The sequence below is a fragment of the Cnephaeus nilssonii genome (assembly GCF_951640355.1).
Source record: "Cnephaeus nilssonii genome assembly, chromosome: 21".
NCBI classification, from domain to species: Eukaryota; Metazoa; Chordata; class Mammalia; order Chiroptera; family Vespertilionidae; genus Cnephaeus; species Cnephaeus nilssonii.
The window spans coordinates 12,232,169-12,248,137 of NC_137092.1; the positions used below are offsets into that span (position 1 = coordinate 12,232,169).

General features: G+C 47.5%; 1 protein-coding gene across 1 annotated transcript; it reads left to right on the forward strand.

Annotated features, from left to right (window-relative positions):
- Positions 1-13,108: 13,108 nt before the first annotated feature.
- Positions 13,109-13,432, forward strand: LOC307093742 (uncharacterized protein; the record flags this gene model as incomplete). Its single annotated transcript, XM_079762033.1, has 2 exons — positions 13,109-13,156; positions 13,262-13,432. 2 exons carry the CDS (start codon positions 13,109-13,111, stop codon positions 13,430-13,432), a joined length of 219 nt encoding a protein of 72 aa, XP_079618159.1.
- Between the last annotated feature and the right edge of the window lie 2,537 nt (positions 13,433-15,969).

Below are 15,969 nucleotides of genomic sequence, written 5' to 3' on the forward strand. Positions count from 1 at the left end.
TGGGGAGGTGGGTGGTTTCCTTGAGTGAAGCCCCTAGCTCCCTCGGCTGTGACCCATAGTCTCCTCGGCTCTTCTGAATGCTTTCCAGCCAACTTCTGTTTCCTGTGCTCCTGCGCCTCTATCCCCTTCCCAGCTCCCCACGAGAGAGAACCCACTGACCGCCTGGGTATCACTGGGACAGGTGTTCTTTTTTTTTGGGGGGGGGGGGGGGGGACAGGTGTTCTTAAGGAGAGAGTAGAGATGAGGAAAACCCTCAGAGTGCTGGGCCTGCCTTCTGCAGGGCACGCACAATCTCTGTGCACGTAACAAAAGACTGGGACCCATCTCCTTCCTTGAATGTGAGATGGCGAAGTTCTGGAATTCTGGGGGAGATTTCAGGTGACTTAAGATAGTTCTTATCAACTTCGGAACAGTTGAGCTTTCCAAAGTCTTTATATTTTTTCATAAAATGGGAAGAGCCAGAGAACTCTGTTTCTTTTTCTTTCATTTTTTTAAGATACAATTTAATTTCACAAAAGAAAGAGAAGTTGATGCAATTGCTGAATTCATATAAATATTTCCTATAGATAAGAGATACATCCCCTAACATATTCCTTCAAGATTTAAAAAAAAAGAAGAAGAAGACACTGTGAGAACATTAAAGGTTGAAGTCATTATGATTTTTTCCAAGGACATATTTTCTTTTTTGTGTGTATAGACTGACTTCTTGCTGTGAAGGATGAGTCCGTTGGCCCAGCCACACGGGGGCATGAACACCCCGTTCTGAAAATACTGAAGCCCTTCTGTACCAGCTAGAAAATGTCAGCCACTGCACTCTCCCCAGGCTCCCCCTCTCCCCTGGCTGCCCCATCCCACCGCCAGGACCAACCCCAACCCCCATCTCCCAGGGACCCAGAGCTACAGGGGGAAGGGGGCTCTGGTCTCCTCTCCCAGTGCCTTCAACACACACACCACTACTCCCCAAGCAGCTTAGTTTCCATCTGTTTTACATAATGGCCCTCAGCTAAGGCTTTGTGTGAAGAAAGTATTCATTGTGAAAACCATTTGAAAACCCCTGCTCAAGGTCAGCCCTCAGGCCCTTGCAAGTTTGCATATTCCCAGACTTCCAAGTAGGAGGCCTTTCTCCCAAACACACAGAGCTCCTTAAGAAGTCAAGTGCACATCTGCACCCTGGTGTCATTACCTTGCATCCAAAGGGGCAACAGACACAGGTCTGAAGGTATAGAGAGGACCCCTGAGCCAGCTCCAAATCAGATGAGGTAGAGGGTGCTGGAGCCCAGGCTCAAGTGAAGACGGCAGGAAGGGAGTGGGCTTTGCTCCATGCCCAGCCCTGTGCCAGGTGCTCACGGTCCAGATCTCCTCCAGTCCCATGAGAGGTGTTTCTTTGCTTCCTTCCCTCCCTCCGTCCTTCCTTCCCTTCCTTCTGGATTTGCTCCATGCACAGGCCCAGACTGGACTCCTTAGGGGAAGGCCTGGGAGGTAAGGGCCGGGCTGGGGAGTGCTCTGCATCATCCTGCAGCTGGGGGCTGGGCAGGGCGGTGGGGAGTCCCTGAGCCACGAGGCCTGCGCTTCCCACCAAGCAGCCTCCAACCAAGTAGCCAGCCTGTGACCTCTGTGGGTGCAGGATGCAGGGGCAGCCCCCAGGGACTCGGGGAAGATTCTCCAGGGGAGTTAAAGCCGGCTGGGACCTGAAGGCTGAGGAAGGGCATTCCAGGTGGAGGGAACTGCAGGCACGAAGGCAGGGAGGCAGGAAAGAGCCCGCCTGGCCTGGGAACTGTGGGAGGGCGATGGAGCCCGGGTCCAGGGAATCTGCTGGGTGAGGTTGGGGTCCCAGAACCCACTCCCTGGACCCTCTGCCTTCTTGGCTTCCTTTGCTTCCAGCTAGGAAGAGGCCCCGGCCCAGCTGCACAAATGGGTGCTTTGACATTGGAGAGAGGGAGTGAGGAAGGAGGGGCCAGCTGGTGTGTGTTTTGGCATTGCTTCTCAGAAATCTGCCCCTCCTCCTTCTCCTCCTCTTCCTTCTCCTCCTCCTCCTCTTCCTTCTCCTCCTCCTCCTCTTCCTTCCTCCTCCTCCTCCTCCTCCTCCTCCTCCTCCTCTTCCTCCTCCTCCTCCTCCTCCTCCTCCTCTTCCTTCTTCTCTGACACCATGGCAACCGGGAGGCAGCTGGGGAAGCCACCTGTGAGCTGGGCTGAGTTGAGGGGGAGGTAGGCTGGGGGTAGGGACCACTGCTCCCCCTCTGAGCCTCAGTCTTGGCATCTAGACTATGGGCACAGCAACCCAGTTGTGGGCTCCGGTCAACCCAGGTGCTCCAGGAAACCCAGGCCCAGGCTGGACTCCTAGGGGAAGGCCCGGGAGGGAGGTAAGGAGTGCCCTGCCTCATCCTGCAGCTGGGCCTGGGCAAGGCGGTGGGGAGCCCCTGAGCCACGTGGCTTGTGCTTCCCACCAAGCAGCCTCCCACCAAGCAGCCTGCCTGGTGTGCTCATTGCACTGTCACTGCAGAGGGGCCCCAGGAAGCAGGAGACAGGGCCGAGGCACAGACACAGGGATGGATCGCCCTGTGAGCCCCGCAGTGAGAAGTCTGTGGGGGTGGGAGGGGTCCTCCCCTGCCGCAGCGCACAGGGCTCAGCCGTTCCCAGAACCCGGTAAAAGTCCCAAAAGGAGCCCTAGCTGGTTTGGCTTGATGGATAGAGTAAGTTGGCCTTCGGACTAAAGGGTCCCAGGTTCGATTCCAGTCAAGGGCACATGCCCGGGTTGCCCGCTCGAGCCCCAGTGGGGGGCTTGCAGGAGGCAGCCAATCAATGGTTCTCTCTCATCATTGATGTTTCTATCTCTCCCTCTTCCTTCCTCTCTGAAATCAATAAAAAATAAATAAAAGCCCCAAAAGGAGGGTCTATTTCCTGAGGCTGCTGCTCCGATGACTATAGACCGCCCTAAACCAACAGGAACAGTGCTCTTCCCATCTGGGTGCCAGAATCTGAAATCAGGGCGTCTAGGGCTGTGCTCCGTCAGAGGGCTCCGGGGCAGGGTCCTTCCTGCCCGGTCAGCTTCTGGGGCTCCTGGTGCTCCTGGCCCCATCCCTTCACTCTCCCCTGTCTTCACGTGGCCTCTCCTCCATCTTCAGTTGCCCCTCCTCCGTCCTAACAAAACCCCACACTGTGTTCACGTGCGCACTTCTGGCTGATCACGTGGCTCCGCCCCCCTGATCACGTGCCCATCGTGCAGGTGAAACTACTGGGGCACAGAGAGGGCGAGTGGCTTCTCCCTTCGGGGGTACACAGCAGTGGAAGGACAGAGCTGAAAATGGAACCCTCGGCGCCCAGAGCCTCTGTCTCCGTGACCTGTGACCTCTGGGTAAGCGGCCCTTCACCCTGTGGCCATTTGCTCTGATGGGCTTCACCCTTCCCCTCACCCCCTCCTCCACCCCCATCAGACAGGGGTCCTGTCATGGCACCAGTGCCTCCGGGCGGCTGCTCTCTCTGTCCCTCGGTCCCTCCCGCTGCCCTGGGGCGAGGGCCTTGCTTGGAGAACGTCCCGCCTCCCCTCGCCGTCTGTGGCTTTGCTTACAGAGTGCCATGATTTTTCCCGTCTGGCTTACGCCGCCTGCCTCTCCTGGCAGGTTTTGTTTTCCCTCAAAATGAAGTTGATTCGGGGTCTGCAAACCAGCAGACTTCCTGCATTCGCTCTGAGACGTGGCTCTGCCCCGGCGCCTCCTGGTCCAAGTCCCTGATGCCACCCCACCCCCATGGCAGCATCTCTCATCCCCTGGGCCCCCATTCAGCACACAGCACCCTCCGCGCTCCCCTGCAGCTCCAGGGACCCGCTGAGCCCGGGCCCCAGCGGGTCACCAGTTCCCCAGGTCCTGCCTGCAGCCCCAGGTCCTCAAACCAGTCTGTGAGGGGCCGGGGGGTTGACCCCTTAGGCAGAGGGGTGCAGACACCAGGTGGGCACTCCACCCTCCCTCTCCCCCTCTGCCCCCCTTCTCCCCTCCGCCCTGCCTCTCCCCGGAGGAAATGCTGAGAGCACTGAGTCTGCTGACATCCAGCTCCTGGAGGGCTCAGCCTGCGCAGTGCGGCCACCAGAGGGGACCCGTCTACAGGGTGGTAGGCAGAACAGGCCTCCCAGGGCAGCTGGGTGCCCACCTGGCCCCAAAGCCGTCCTTCTGCCTCCCCCTTACCCCTTCTGAAGGGGAACCAGGTGTGGTTTCCGCCCAGCCCAGCTGCCTGCCTTGGGAGGCAGCAGAGGCGGTCGCCCTCTGCTGGCCAGTTCCTGTTACTGCAGAAAGTAAGAGTCACCCTGCCACCCAGCCCGTGCCCGCTGGGAGCTGGCCCAGCACATCATTCCCATTCCACAGGTCAGAACCAGGCCTCGGCGCTTCCCTCAGCTGGGATGGGGCACAGCTGGATTGGGAACCAGGACAGTCTCTACAGCTTATGTGTGATGTCCACTTTTTTACCTACCCAGGGTACTCCAGGGTCATGGATTTTTGACCCTTGATCCCTTTCCGTGACCTTAGACCCTTGACCTTTTATCGGTGTCCTGATTCTTGACCTATGATGTTTGACCCCTTACTTCTGACCATTGACCCTACTCCTGATGCTTGACCCTTTAACTTAACCCTTGAGAAGCCTAACAACCTAACTCTAACCCAAAATCTAACCCTAGACCCTGGACCCTAAAACCTTAACCCTAGTTCCTTGAACACTGACCCTTCACACCTGACACTTTTTTCATGACCTTTAACTCCTGATCTTTGACCTTTAATCTAACCCTTGACACTTTATCCTTGACAACTCTAATACCCCTAACACCCTCAACAACCTTAACCCAAAACCTAACCCTAGACCCTGGACCATAGAACCTAGACCCTACATACTTGAATAGTGACCCTTCACATTTGGCCCTTGACCTGTGACCCTTGACCTTTGACCCCTGACATTGAACCTTTGTTTCTACCCCTTGATGCTTGATCTTTGACCCCTGACCTTGCATTTTAATGCCAACCTATGACCATTGACCCCTGACCTGACCTTTAACTTCCACCACTAACCTTTGCCCCATGATGCTTGCTCCTTCATCCGAACCCTTGAGAATCCTAACAATCCTAACCTGAAACCTAACACTAGACCCTGGACTCTAGACCCTAGATCCTTGAACAACGACCCTTCACACCACCCTTGACCCATAACCTTTGAACCCTGACCTCTGATCCTACCCCTTGATGCTTAACCCTTCACTCTGACCCTTGACAACCCTAACGACCCTAACCTGAAACCTAACAGACACTGAACCCTAGAACTTAGACCCTAGGTCCTTGGATAATGACCCTTCACACCTGACACTTGGCCCTTGCATGACCTTTAACCCTGTCCTATCACCCTTGACCACTGACCCTCAATCTTCACCCTTTGACCTTGGACCTGTGACATTTGACCTTTCACCCATTACCTTTGACCTATGGCCCCTGACCTCTGACCATACCCCTTAACACTGGACCCTTCCCCCAGACCCTTGACAACCCTAACAATGACCCTAGATCCTTGAATGTGCCTCTTCTTCAGCAACCAATGAGAGCAAAGGAACGGCCTCCCACCAGCAGCCAATTGAGGAGTGAGGTGGTGCCAGAGAGACACCCTGTGAGGATGTACCCCACGAAGAAGAAATAGAAGAGGAAGGCAGGGCAGGGGGACAAGTGAGGAGGAAAGCAGCCCAAATTTAAATTGGAGGACAGTGTGGGATGTGTGCACCAACGATCATCTTTGTGGTCCATCTCATGAAGTGTGGGGATAGTTTTAAGGGGATGCAAAGGAAGAGCATTCACCTGGAGAAAGTTATGTGACATAAAACCTGAGGGATGAATAGAAAAGTACCTTCTCCCTTCAGCTTTGTATTGTAACCGCCTTGATTACAGAAGACAGGACATTTCTACACTTTGTAGCCAGGCTCTGTACTACTGGTGGAGACATAAATCTACACTGAAATACTTTCAGATGATTTCTTATACCCATTGAATGTTCTTGACTACCGTCTTGCTTCCTGGTGATGTTGCCTTGTTTGCGGAGGACAGGTCCTTTGTCTGGCTCAATGGAGGGGCCTACCAGATCTGTTTATTGTAAGACATATCTTTTTCTTTCTACAATTAGTCATTTGGTGAGTGGCTCTTTGAGAGTGCATGAATATCCTCTCCTCTAACATTACTTTTCTAAAAACTTCACCATTTCTTGATGATCTATGATGTATATCAGTTATCATATTCGTGTTTGTACATTGGAACCTTTTAAATGTTATCATTCCTTTATACCTTTGGTTGTATTTGCTGGCATTGTTTTAAGTTGGTTTCTTTGAATCTGGATCCAGGAATTGAATAGTAGAGTTAATGGCTTTGAAGCTTCATTTCTTGGGTGTACTAACAAAATCATAGTAAATGCCATTTCAAAACAGATGGCCTCATAGGGGATCAATTAGATTAACTTTTGTAGGAGGAAGTAGCCCATGATATTCTGAGAGCATGAGTTGCAAAGCTTCTAAATGGATGTAGCCCAGACGCTGAATCAGATTTGAAGAAAATGAGAGAAGATGACTTCGGGTTTCTAGTAGATCACAAGCCACTCATGGGCATGAGGATCACGAAAAGGTCAGTGTGTAGATATGCAAATGTAGAGTTTCCGGAAGGCCCCAGCCTGTGACATTTAAAAAAATTTAAATCATTTTCAAATTTTTAAATTACAATGGACATACATTTTTTTAAAAAATTAGTTTCAGGTTCAGCCGGTGACCCTTTTGGCCTAGAAAATGGAGGGATGATGCTGTCCTGTTCAAGGCCATCAATGGAGCCATGTGAAAACACACCCAGCGCGGGACTGTCAGCACCTAGGAGAACAAGGTAGCAACTCTTCAGGGGTCTTGCGCCTCCTTCTTGCAGCAGCCGAACTCTTTCTTGTATTGTTGGTAGGTCTCTCGTGAGAGAGAATTTCTGCCCTCTCCTAGTATAAGAGACCTCTAATAATATTGGTACAGGGATTTGGGACCCAAGCCCGCTTCCTCAATTTTCCTTAGGAGTAGAAGGCCTTTTTCTTCCACTCTTGCCCCAGCCACAGTGGTCTTTCTCTGTGCACGGGCGGGGGATTGGAAGGGGTAAGTGTGTGGGGGGGCAATAGAATCTGCTGCCCCTTCCCCAGAAGCTTAAGACTTGCTTTTCCCAAAGAGGAGAGGCTATTGGTGGGGCTTTGTGCCTTTCTTACAGTGACGGTTGCTCCCTTCCCCTGTGTCAGCACCAAGGAGGGAGGCATCCTCGGGCCTCCCTCCCTATTCCCAGCATTTCTCACAAGTACCAAACGGAGGATAACCTTCAAGTGGGTGCCAAGTCCCCTGTTTCGGTGACATCTGGGCTCCTTACTGCCATGCTGGCTGATACTTAGTTGCTGGAAATGTATTAGACATCTTCGCTGAGTTTTTCTCGGTTGATGTATGGCTCCTAGCATCTCTTTCTCCCGAGGTTTCGAGCCAGTGCTCACGCTCCGCCTCCTGACTGTTTGAAGGCTTGGATTGTTTTGAGACTGCTGCTTTTATGGGCTTGAGAAAAGTTACGCTTTTATAGTTTATGTGACTTTTACTCTTTTTAAGGCGAGAGTGCAGCTCTCTCTGGCTTTCTACATCCTCAGTGGAACTGGAGCGCCTCCCCCATTGCTTTAGTATTTCTTTATGTCTCTTCTCTTGCCCCTTTTTACTTTATTTTTTATTTTTTTACTAGAGGCCCGGTGCATGAAATTCATGCACTCGGGGGTCCCTCAGCCCAGCCTGCGCCCTCTCATAGTCTGGAAGCCCTCGTGGGATATCTGACTGACACTGAGATGGGAGAGGTTCCGCCACCGCTGCTGTCCTCGCCAGCCATGAGCCCAGCTTCTGGCTGAGCAGCGCTCCCCCTGTGGGAGCGCACTGACAACCAGGGGGAAGCTCCTGCGTTGAGCATCTGCTCCCTGGTGGTCAGTGTGTGTCATAGCGACCAGTCATTCCGCAGTTCAGTTGATTTGCATATTAGCCTTTTATTATATAGGATTGTCTAAAGTTTTACATATGTCTCCTTTTTTCCCCCTAATTGACCCCCCCCAGCCATTTCCACCCTGTCTTGCCTCTTTTTAGATTGATAAATAAATGTTTTTATTTTTCATCCCTTCCCATTAGTTTTTTTAGGGATACATATTTATTTGCTGGGTTTTTTGTTTGTTTCTTTGTTTTTGCACTGTTCCCAGAGATACTACAATACTGGGTCGATGTGTGAAGTGGACGGAGCAAGCTCCTATTCCATCTCCCTATCCCAAAAATACATTTCCTATAAGGTCCTCAGATAGAGGAAGTACCAGATATTAAACTGATAAGGACAGATGCTACACTTGATCTTAGCCAAAAGGCCGAAAAGTGATGTGTTGGTTTTTTAGAGGACACTGTAGATATCACAATAAACATATTTGACTTCCTATAATCTGATAAACAATAGTACTTAAATTCTTCCTCAGAAATCCCTAGGAACCACACAGTGCCTTAATTGCACTAACTTAATCCCCGGCTCTTGTGTTACTGTTGTCATATACATAAATTTTAAACCTCGCATATCATTATTATTAACATATTGCCTTTATTTACAATTATCTGTGTCTAGATTTCCTTGCTCTTTGTTTCTTCCTCTCTGCTAGGAGAGTTTCCCCTCACCTCTGTATTTTAGGCCCAACCTAAGGTCGCGCTGTTGGGATGGAAAAATTCATTTTTGGCTCTCACCCATTTACTGAATCAAGCATGGGATCTCCCTCCCCCATCAGCTGGTCACAAAGACTCCCTGTTAACCAAGGAGGAGGTGCTGGTGAAGAGTAGGTCTCAGGGGTCAAGACTGAGTGGGTGGCTGAAGCAGCCATCTGAGGGCTCCTCACTTGATAGGAGCTGCTCCTGTGGCTGACTCCCCAGGGACCAAGTATGCAGCCGGCTTTTTGCTTTGAGGGGTCTGGGGCACCACACCTAAAGAAACATTAGTGTCTTCATTGTCATGGACAGCAGCTACCTTTTAGGAGGTGTGTCCTCGGAAACCGATGTCCCTGTTACTGCAACATCAGATTTAGGCAAGCGATTCACATATCCTGGGTTATGGAAGTCAAGTCTTCCTTTAAGAAATCATGTTTTGGGTGTGTTATGAGGATGCAAGGAGTCATTTTGTGTTAGGGGAAGTCCCTTGGCGTGCCCGAGTCTGTGTCCCAACTACCTTGGACTCAGTGGTGATGACACAATTTGCAGATACCTTGTTCTTAACCTGTTGAGGGTGGCAGCCTATTCCTGGCAGTCATGACCATTGCTGATTTCACATAAAACTGCCTGTTTCCTGGCAGGTGTTAGGAATCTGCCCCCTGAGTTAGAACCTTAGATAATTCAGTGTTTCTGCCTTGCCTTCGCCTTACCTGGGGAGCATGGGTAGATAGGTGTTCTTTCTTCGCTTCATTCTTCTCTCTTTGGAAAATTACATTCTAGGAAAGATTTTCGATGATCTCACTAGATCGAATAAGTTCAAATAGGGCCATCTTACGTCTGAGGAGTAGATACAAAAGGCGGGGGATGTATAGACATACCTCAGATATGTTGTGGGTTTGGTTCCAGACCACAATAAAGCAAATACTACAATAAACATCTGAGGGAACTACATCAGTGTGGTTCAGTCTATAGGAACCATTCGGTGATGACACTGTAGACACCTGGCCTTAAGGTGCTGAAATGATGGCTCTGTCCCTGTATGGTCATGGTTAATGGTAATCTTGGCCCAAAGCCCTTCCTGACTGACAAGAACAAGAGCAGTTCTGGGAACCTGAGGGGGTGTGCTGCTGGGTTGATTCAGTGACCCTTGGCTTCCTATGCCTCCTTTTCCTCTTTCTCGCCCTCTTCTTTCTCTTCTTCCTCCTTTTGAAATGATGAAACCAAGTTCTTGGAAAGCTTCCTGAGTATTGGCTAAAACAAGGAAGCTGCAGCAACATCACTTTACAATGTTAATACACAAGAGTGAGTCTGCCCTACTGATGCAGGTAGATTTTGTAAAGATATGAAAGGAGGAGAAATCACAAATTGCAATGCCATCAGGTCTTCAGTGACTGATATACACCAACTGGACAGATAAGAGAAGATAATGTGGCAGGTGGAGGGGTCTTGGAGGTCTTAAGGAGGATGGACAACAAACAGAAAACATATTTCAGAAATGACTGTCTTTAACGACCTAAAAATTGTTTGTAGAGTAAGAGAAAGCAAATATATATGATCAGCTTAAGTTCATAGTTTCACTTCGATTTCAGACTTTTAGTGTTCTGATCTAACTCCCTTCCTTATGTCCTCTCAATCATTACATAGTGTTGGAGTGAGTGTTAAATGTTATTTTTATTTATACTTCCTTCTTGCAATTTAAAAATTGATATTTATTTATGGAATAAAAAGGCTTTATTTTCTGATAAGGAAATGGCAAGAATTTCTTGCAGTACCAGCAGGCTAGTGCTGTGTTGGCTCAGGTGGGTTGGGGAGATGCTGATCCTGTAACAAGTGTGTTCCCACATTACACAGTAACATAAATTCAGTGCTGGAAGTTGATTCCTATCTCAGATTGGGCCTTCTCATCAGCCATAGTTCAAAACTAAATGTTTCAGTACCTGATGGGGCAGTAAGGAAAAGAGGCTAGTTCAGGTCCAAGATCCAATAGAGAAACTGTGGAAGAACTTTTGAGAGCTTACTCTGAAAAAGCAGAATTCAAACCTGTATCCAAGATTGGAGAACATACCAGGACATTGTTTCCCAAACTCTAGTTATTCCCATAAGGCCCAGTATATTTACTCATCACATGTCTCATATAACCTTCTTAATATTTTTTATATTTAAAATCACTTTATATGCCAACTTTTTGAGTTTCTGACTTTATTGGTCATAGAAAATGATGTCCATGAAATGGCAGATGAAATATTCAAATTATGTATTTAATGCAGAGTTAACATGGACATACAGCCAACGTTTGAGTTATTCTGTTCCCATCTGAGGCCATCTCCCATAACACAAGCGGTATTCCTGCTTTTGGAGACGCTGTTAGGAATTGGGGACTGAAAAACTTCCCCTGTAGGCAGTTGAAACATTTCCAAAAGGCTTTTTATAAATAACTTCAGTGCCTCTTTCTGTGGTCACCTCTCATTTGAGGCACAGAAGACCTCAGGATAGGGAGTGTGTGACCCTGAAAAGACCCTGGCTGGTACCTCATGCACTTCCTGATGGAAGGGGAAAAGCTGAGGGCACATGTCTTAGGAGATTCAACTACCGCCTCTGGGTGGGCACCGGAACACTGCACCCTGATAGCTGGCGTGTTGGTCTGTGTTGCCCATTAATCTGTGAACAAGGAAGGACGGCATCTTGCTCTCTACTGTAGGCAACATCTGAGGGAACCACATGGGTGTGGTTCAGCAAATAGACTTTAATGAATGTTTGTGATTTTTGTTCGCTTCTCTGCATTTCATTAAATGGTGATTAAGAGTTCCTTTAAAAAAATAAAATAAAAGAGCTCAAATGTACAACCGTGAGGGCAGCGAGGAGGAAAAGTGCTGAGGAGACTGATTCCCACTCTGAAGTCTGCCAGAGTATTTGAATAACAATAGCTAAAGTGTGGTCCCAGGAGATTCCATGTGGCCAAAGTGGTACAGATTTATCAAGAACAAAGGAATTGGCTCTGTGTCCTCTATTTGCAGAACCAAAACAGTGCAAATAGGACCACGGGGGTCACATTTTACTGAATGTCCCTAGTATCATTATGGGGAATCTACTGAGATGATCTGCAGCCTTACCTCAGCCCGTTTTAGAAGAAAAGAGGACTTAGATCAGCAGGCCATAGGATCAAAGACAAATGCATGTAAGGACATTCTGGGTAAAGAGAAAGGATTTTTTCAACTCAGCATGTACAACAAAATGACAACCAGCTGAAGTGGAACAGGGCAGAAAGTTTTATGACTCAAGGAAGGTGAAATATGGGAAAGGGTCATCTCCCCCAATCAAGAAGGAGAGCCTTTGCGCACCAGTTAGAGAATCCCCCAAGTTCTCCCATAGCCCTAAGTCACTGGCTCAGAGCTAAGCCAGGGCCTCGGTGAGTCATGAGCACGGAGCTCAGTGAGGAGAGCCTGGAGAGGATGCGTTCTGTTTTCAGCGTCCCTGTCAAGCCTGTATGGATGGATTGGCATTTTGGGTGGGAAATGATTGGACCAGGTCAGTTTAGGGCTCCGCTTCCCCCTGGGTGGAGCGCGCACAGGCCCTATAAAGAGGCAGCCTGCGGTACCACTGCCATCCTCCCAGCGGCGAGTTCTGATCTACGCTGAGAACGCGGTGAGTCTATTTCTAGAGTTCAACTGTTTTTTCTGGTGCTTTCAACTGTTGAATTTACCTAAAGACAGCAAGTTTAGCATGTCCTACATCATGATCATGGGTTTGATGCTACTTATTTGATGAAACCTTAGAATTGGGGTGCATTGATATACTGTTTTCACTTGTTTTTAGGTAGTTTGATTTCCTGTACAAAAAAACAAATTAATAGAAAAGCTTAGGTGTGAAGGAGAGGAAAGACAAAAGTATTTGTTGTTGTTGTTGTTTTTTAATACGTATATTTTGGTGTCCCTTCCATTGTGGTGTGAATTCAAAGGCTCTTTGCCTTGTTCCTGAACAGCCCTTCGTTGTGTGCCTAAGTCAGCTTATTGGGACCTCACAAGAGATAATGATGATAGGAATTGCTCATGAGGTTGCCCATAATATTAGAACTTGTAATGGACTTTCATGAAGATGTTATTTTCATACAAAACATATGACTTTATTTTTTCAGCAATTTTTTCTTTGGAAAAATGGTAAGCAGAAAGACAAGTCTTTCTCAGGGCCGATGAAATGATTTTATAAAGATGAAAGGAACAGCCAGAGAGTCTTAAAGTGAACTTAAGAGATAAAAACATAATTCTTGGAGACTGGAGAGATAAATCTCAAGGTATTACCTAAGTGTTGGGTTCTCTATCTCCAGGAATGCCTTCTTGTGATCACTGTCATGTACTTTCCTTCAGGTTTTAAGACTCCAGAAAGATGTCTTACCAGCAGCAGCAGTGCAAGCAGCCCTGCCAGCCACCTCCCGTGTGCCCACCTAAGTGCCCAGAGCCATGCCCACCACCAAAGTGCCCTGAGCCATGCCCACCCCCAAAGTGCCCTGAGCCATGCCCACCCCCAAAGTGCCCTGAGCCATGCCCACCTCCAAAGTGCCCTGAGCCATGCCCACCCCAAAAGTGCCCTGAGCCATGCCCACCACCAAAGTGCCCTGAGCCATGCCCACCTCAGCTGTGCCAGCAGCAATGCCCACCTGTGCAACCTCCTGCACCATGCCAACAGAAGTGCCCACCCAAGAGCAACTAACAGCTTCCGCAGGGACAGGGAAGAATAAGGACAACTGGCTCACCTCGTTCCCCAGCCCCTCCTTCATCTTCTCTTCAGAGCCCATCATGGACGCAGAAGAAGCTCTTCCACCCTTCAGCCTGATGTGCCCGTAACGATTCCTGACAGCGAATGATTTCCTTCTGAGTCTATTCTAGAAGGAAAGGAAGCTAAAAAAGGGCAGTCCTCCGCTGCACCAGCGTTCTGTTCCCCAGCTTCAGAAGGAAGAGCAGCAGCTGTCTTCCCGAGGGGGAGGGAGGGCAGCAGAGGGTTCCCTCGATGGCTTCTGTGTCTGTGATCTTGTGATCTGGGCAGAGGGCTCCTACCACCTGAGCAACTGTACCTATTCTTCCATTTCCTGAATAAAGCACATTTTTGTTTGTGATGGGATTATATTTTCTTTCTTCTGTTAAACTTTAAATTCACTTTCCGTTTACTATAACACCACAGAAAAGAGATCAAAGTATGTCGTTTTGACACCTACTTTGAGAGATGCCCTGAGAAGTAGAGAGAGAGAGAGGTTGCTCCGCTGCTCCACCTATTCAGGCATTCACTGGCTGCTTCCTGTATGAGCCCTGACTGGAGATGAAACCCGCAACCATGTTCCAACCAACTGAACTACCCAGATAGGGCAGCTTTTTGTCTTTAAATATATTTTTTAATCCTCGCCCAGGGACATGTTTTTATAATTTTAGAGAGAGAGAAAGGGGGTGGGGGGGGGGGAGAGAGAGAGAGAGAGAGAGAGAGAGAGAGAGAGAGAGAGAGAACATGGATGTGAGAAACATTGATTGATTGCCTTCTGAACATGGCCCAACTGGGAATTGAACCCTCAACCTAGGTATGTGCTCTGACCAGGAGTGGAACCCGCTCCCCTTTTGGTCTACAGGATGATGCTCTGAACAACCAAGCCACCCAGCCAGGGCCCAGCCAGTGCAGTTCTTGAGGGTACTGATGAAGTAAACTGTGAGCCTAGATTAAAATGACTTTGCTATTTCAAGAATACAAACAACTTTGTGGCCCTCCTTTCTTACTTTCCACACTACCCATTTCATGTGCGGGCAATGCAGCTCACTTAAGAGGAATAATTTCATGAGGTATATACAAGACCCTCGGAGAACAATGGATAAAGGATTCTATCTCAGAGAATAGTAGCAAACCTAATAAAGGCAAAGAGGAGAATGAATACAGAAATTCTTATACTTTGCTATTCTTTTGAATGATGGTTATTTTCTTCCATCTCCCCACAACCTCCAGCTTTACCAATGTATAATCGACAAATAAAATTGTATATTTTAAAGTAAATAAGATAATCATATTTACTTAGTGACATGATCATCATAATCACTTTAACATATTTATAGGCTCACATAGTTACCATCTGTGTGTATGTGTTAAGAACACATAATGATCATCTTAGCATATTTCAAGTACACAACGCAGTATTATTAGGAATAGTCACCATACTGTACTTTACACCCCCAGAGCTTATCCATGTTGTAACTGAATGTTTCTACCCTTTGACCAATATCCCCACATATTTGCCACCCCTCAGCCCAGTAACATTTATTATCCTCTCTGCTTCTGAGTTCTATGACTTGACAACACCTTCCTCAATAACCAATGGGTCATGAAGAAATAATAAGGAAAATCAGGAAATTCTTTGGGAGAAAAAACAAACAAACAGAGCCTACTCAACTCACAAGATACAGGTAAAAACAGTGCATACAGAAAAATTTAAGTCTGGAAACATCCACATTAAAAAAGAAGAAAAATTTCAAATCAATAACCTTATAGAACTTGAAGACAAACTATATCTCAGGTAAAGATAAAAATGGAAATAATAAAGAAATAAATGAATAAAAAGTAGAAAAAAAGAAGGAATTAATAAACTAAAAGTTGGTTCTTTGAAAAGATCAATAAACCTGACAATTTTATAGGTAGACTGACCAAAAAGAGAAAAGACTCGAATTACTGAAATTAGCAAAGAGAAGACATCATTACTGATCTTATAGAAATAAAAAGGGTTGAAAGAATTCAGAGGGAGACAAGGTACTCAATGATGGTGAGATCATTTGAGGAAAGGAGCCTGGATTCCTTTATGACTGCGTGGAGCAAAAGCCTTCCCAACCCACGCTAGACTTGGACACAAGTAAGAAATTACTTCTACTGGACTGAGCCACAACCATTTTGGGGGTGTTTGTTATAGCAGCTAGCCTATGCTGACTAATAAATTACATGATTAGGACACATTTTTTGTTTGTTTGTTTGACTACTTTATTTGATGCTAGGTGGCACTGTTTACTCTGATATGATAGTAGACCTTACCTATTGATAAAACAAGAAGACAGATTAATAAAACTTTTAGGATGAACATTTTACAAATAGTTTTTAAAGAATGTGGTCAGGTTAAAACATGATGATCAAAACTATCACAATTGTTTGTGTTATACTAAATGCTCATGGTTTTTTCATTATTTCATTTACAACCTAAGGAAAAATACATCTCTTTATATTTCTGC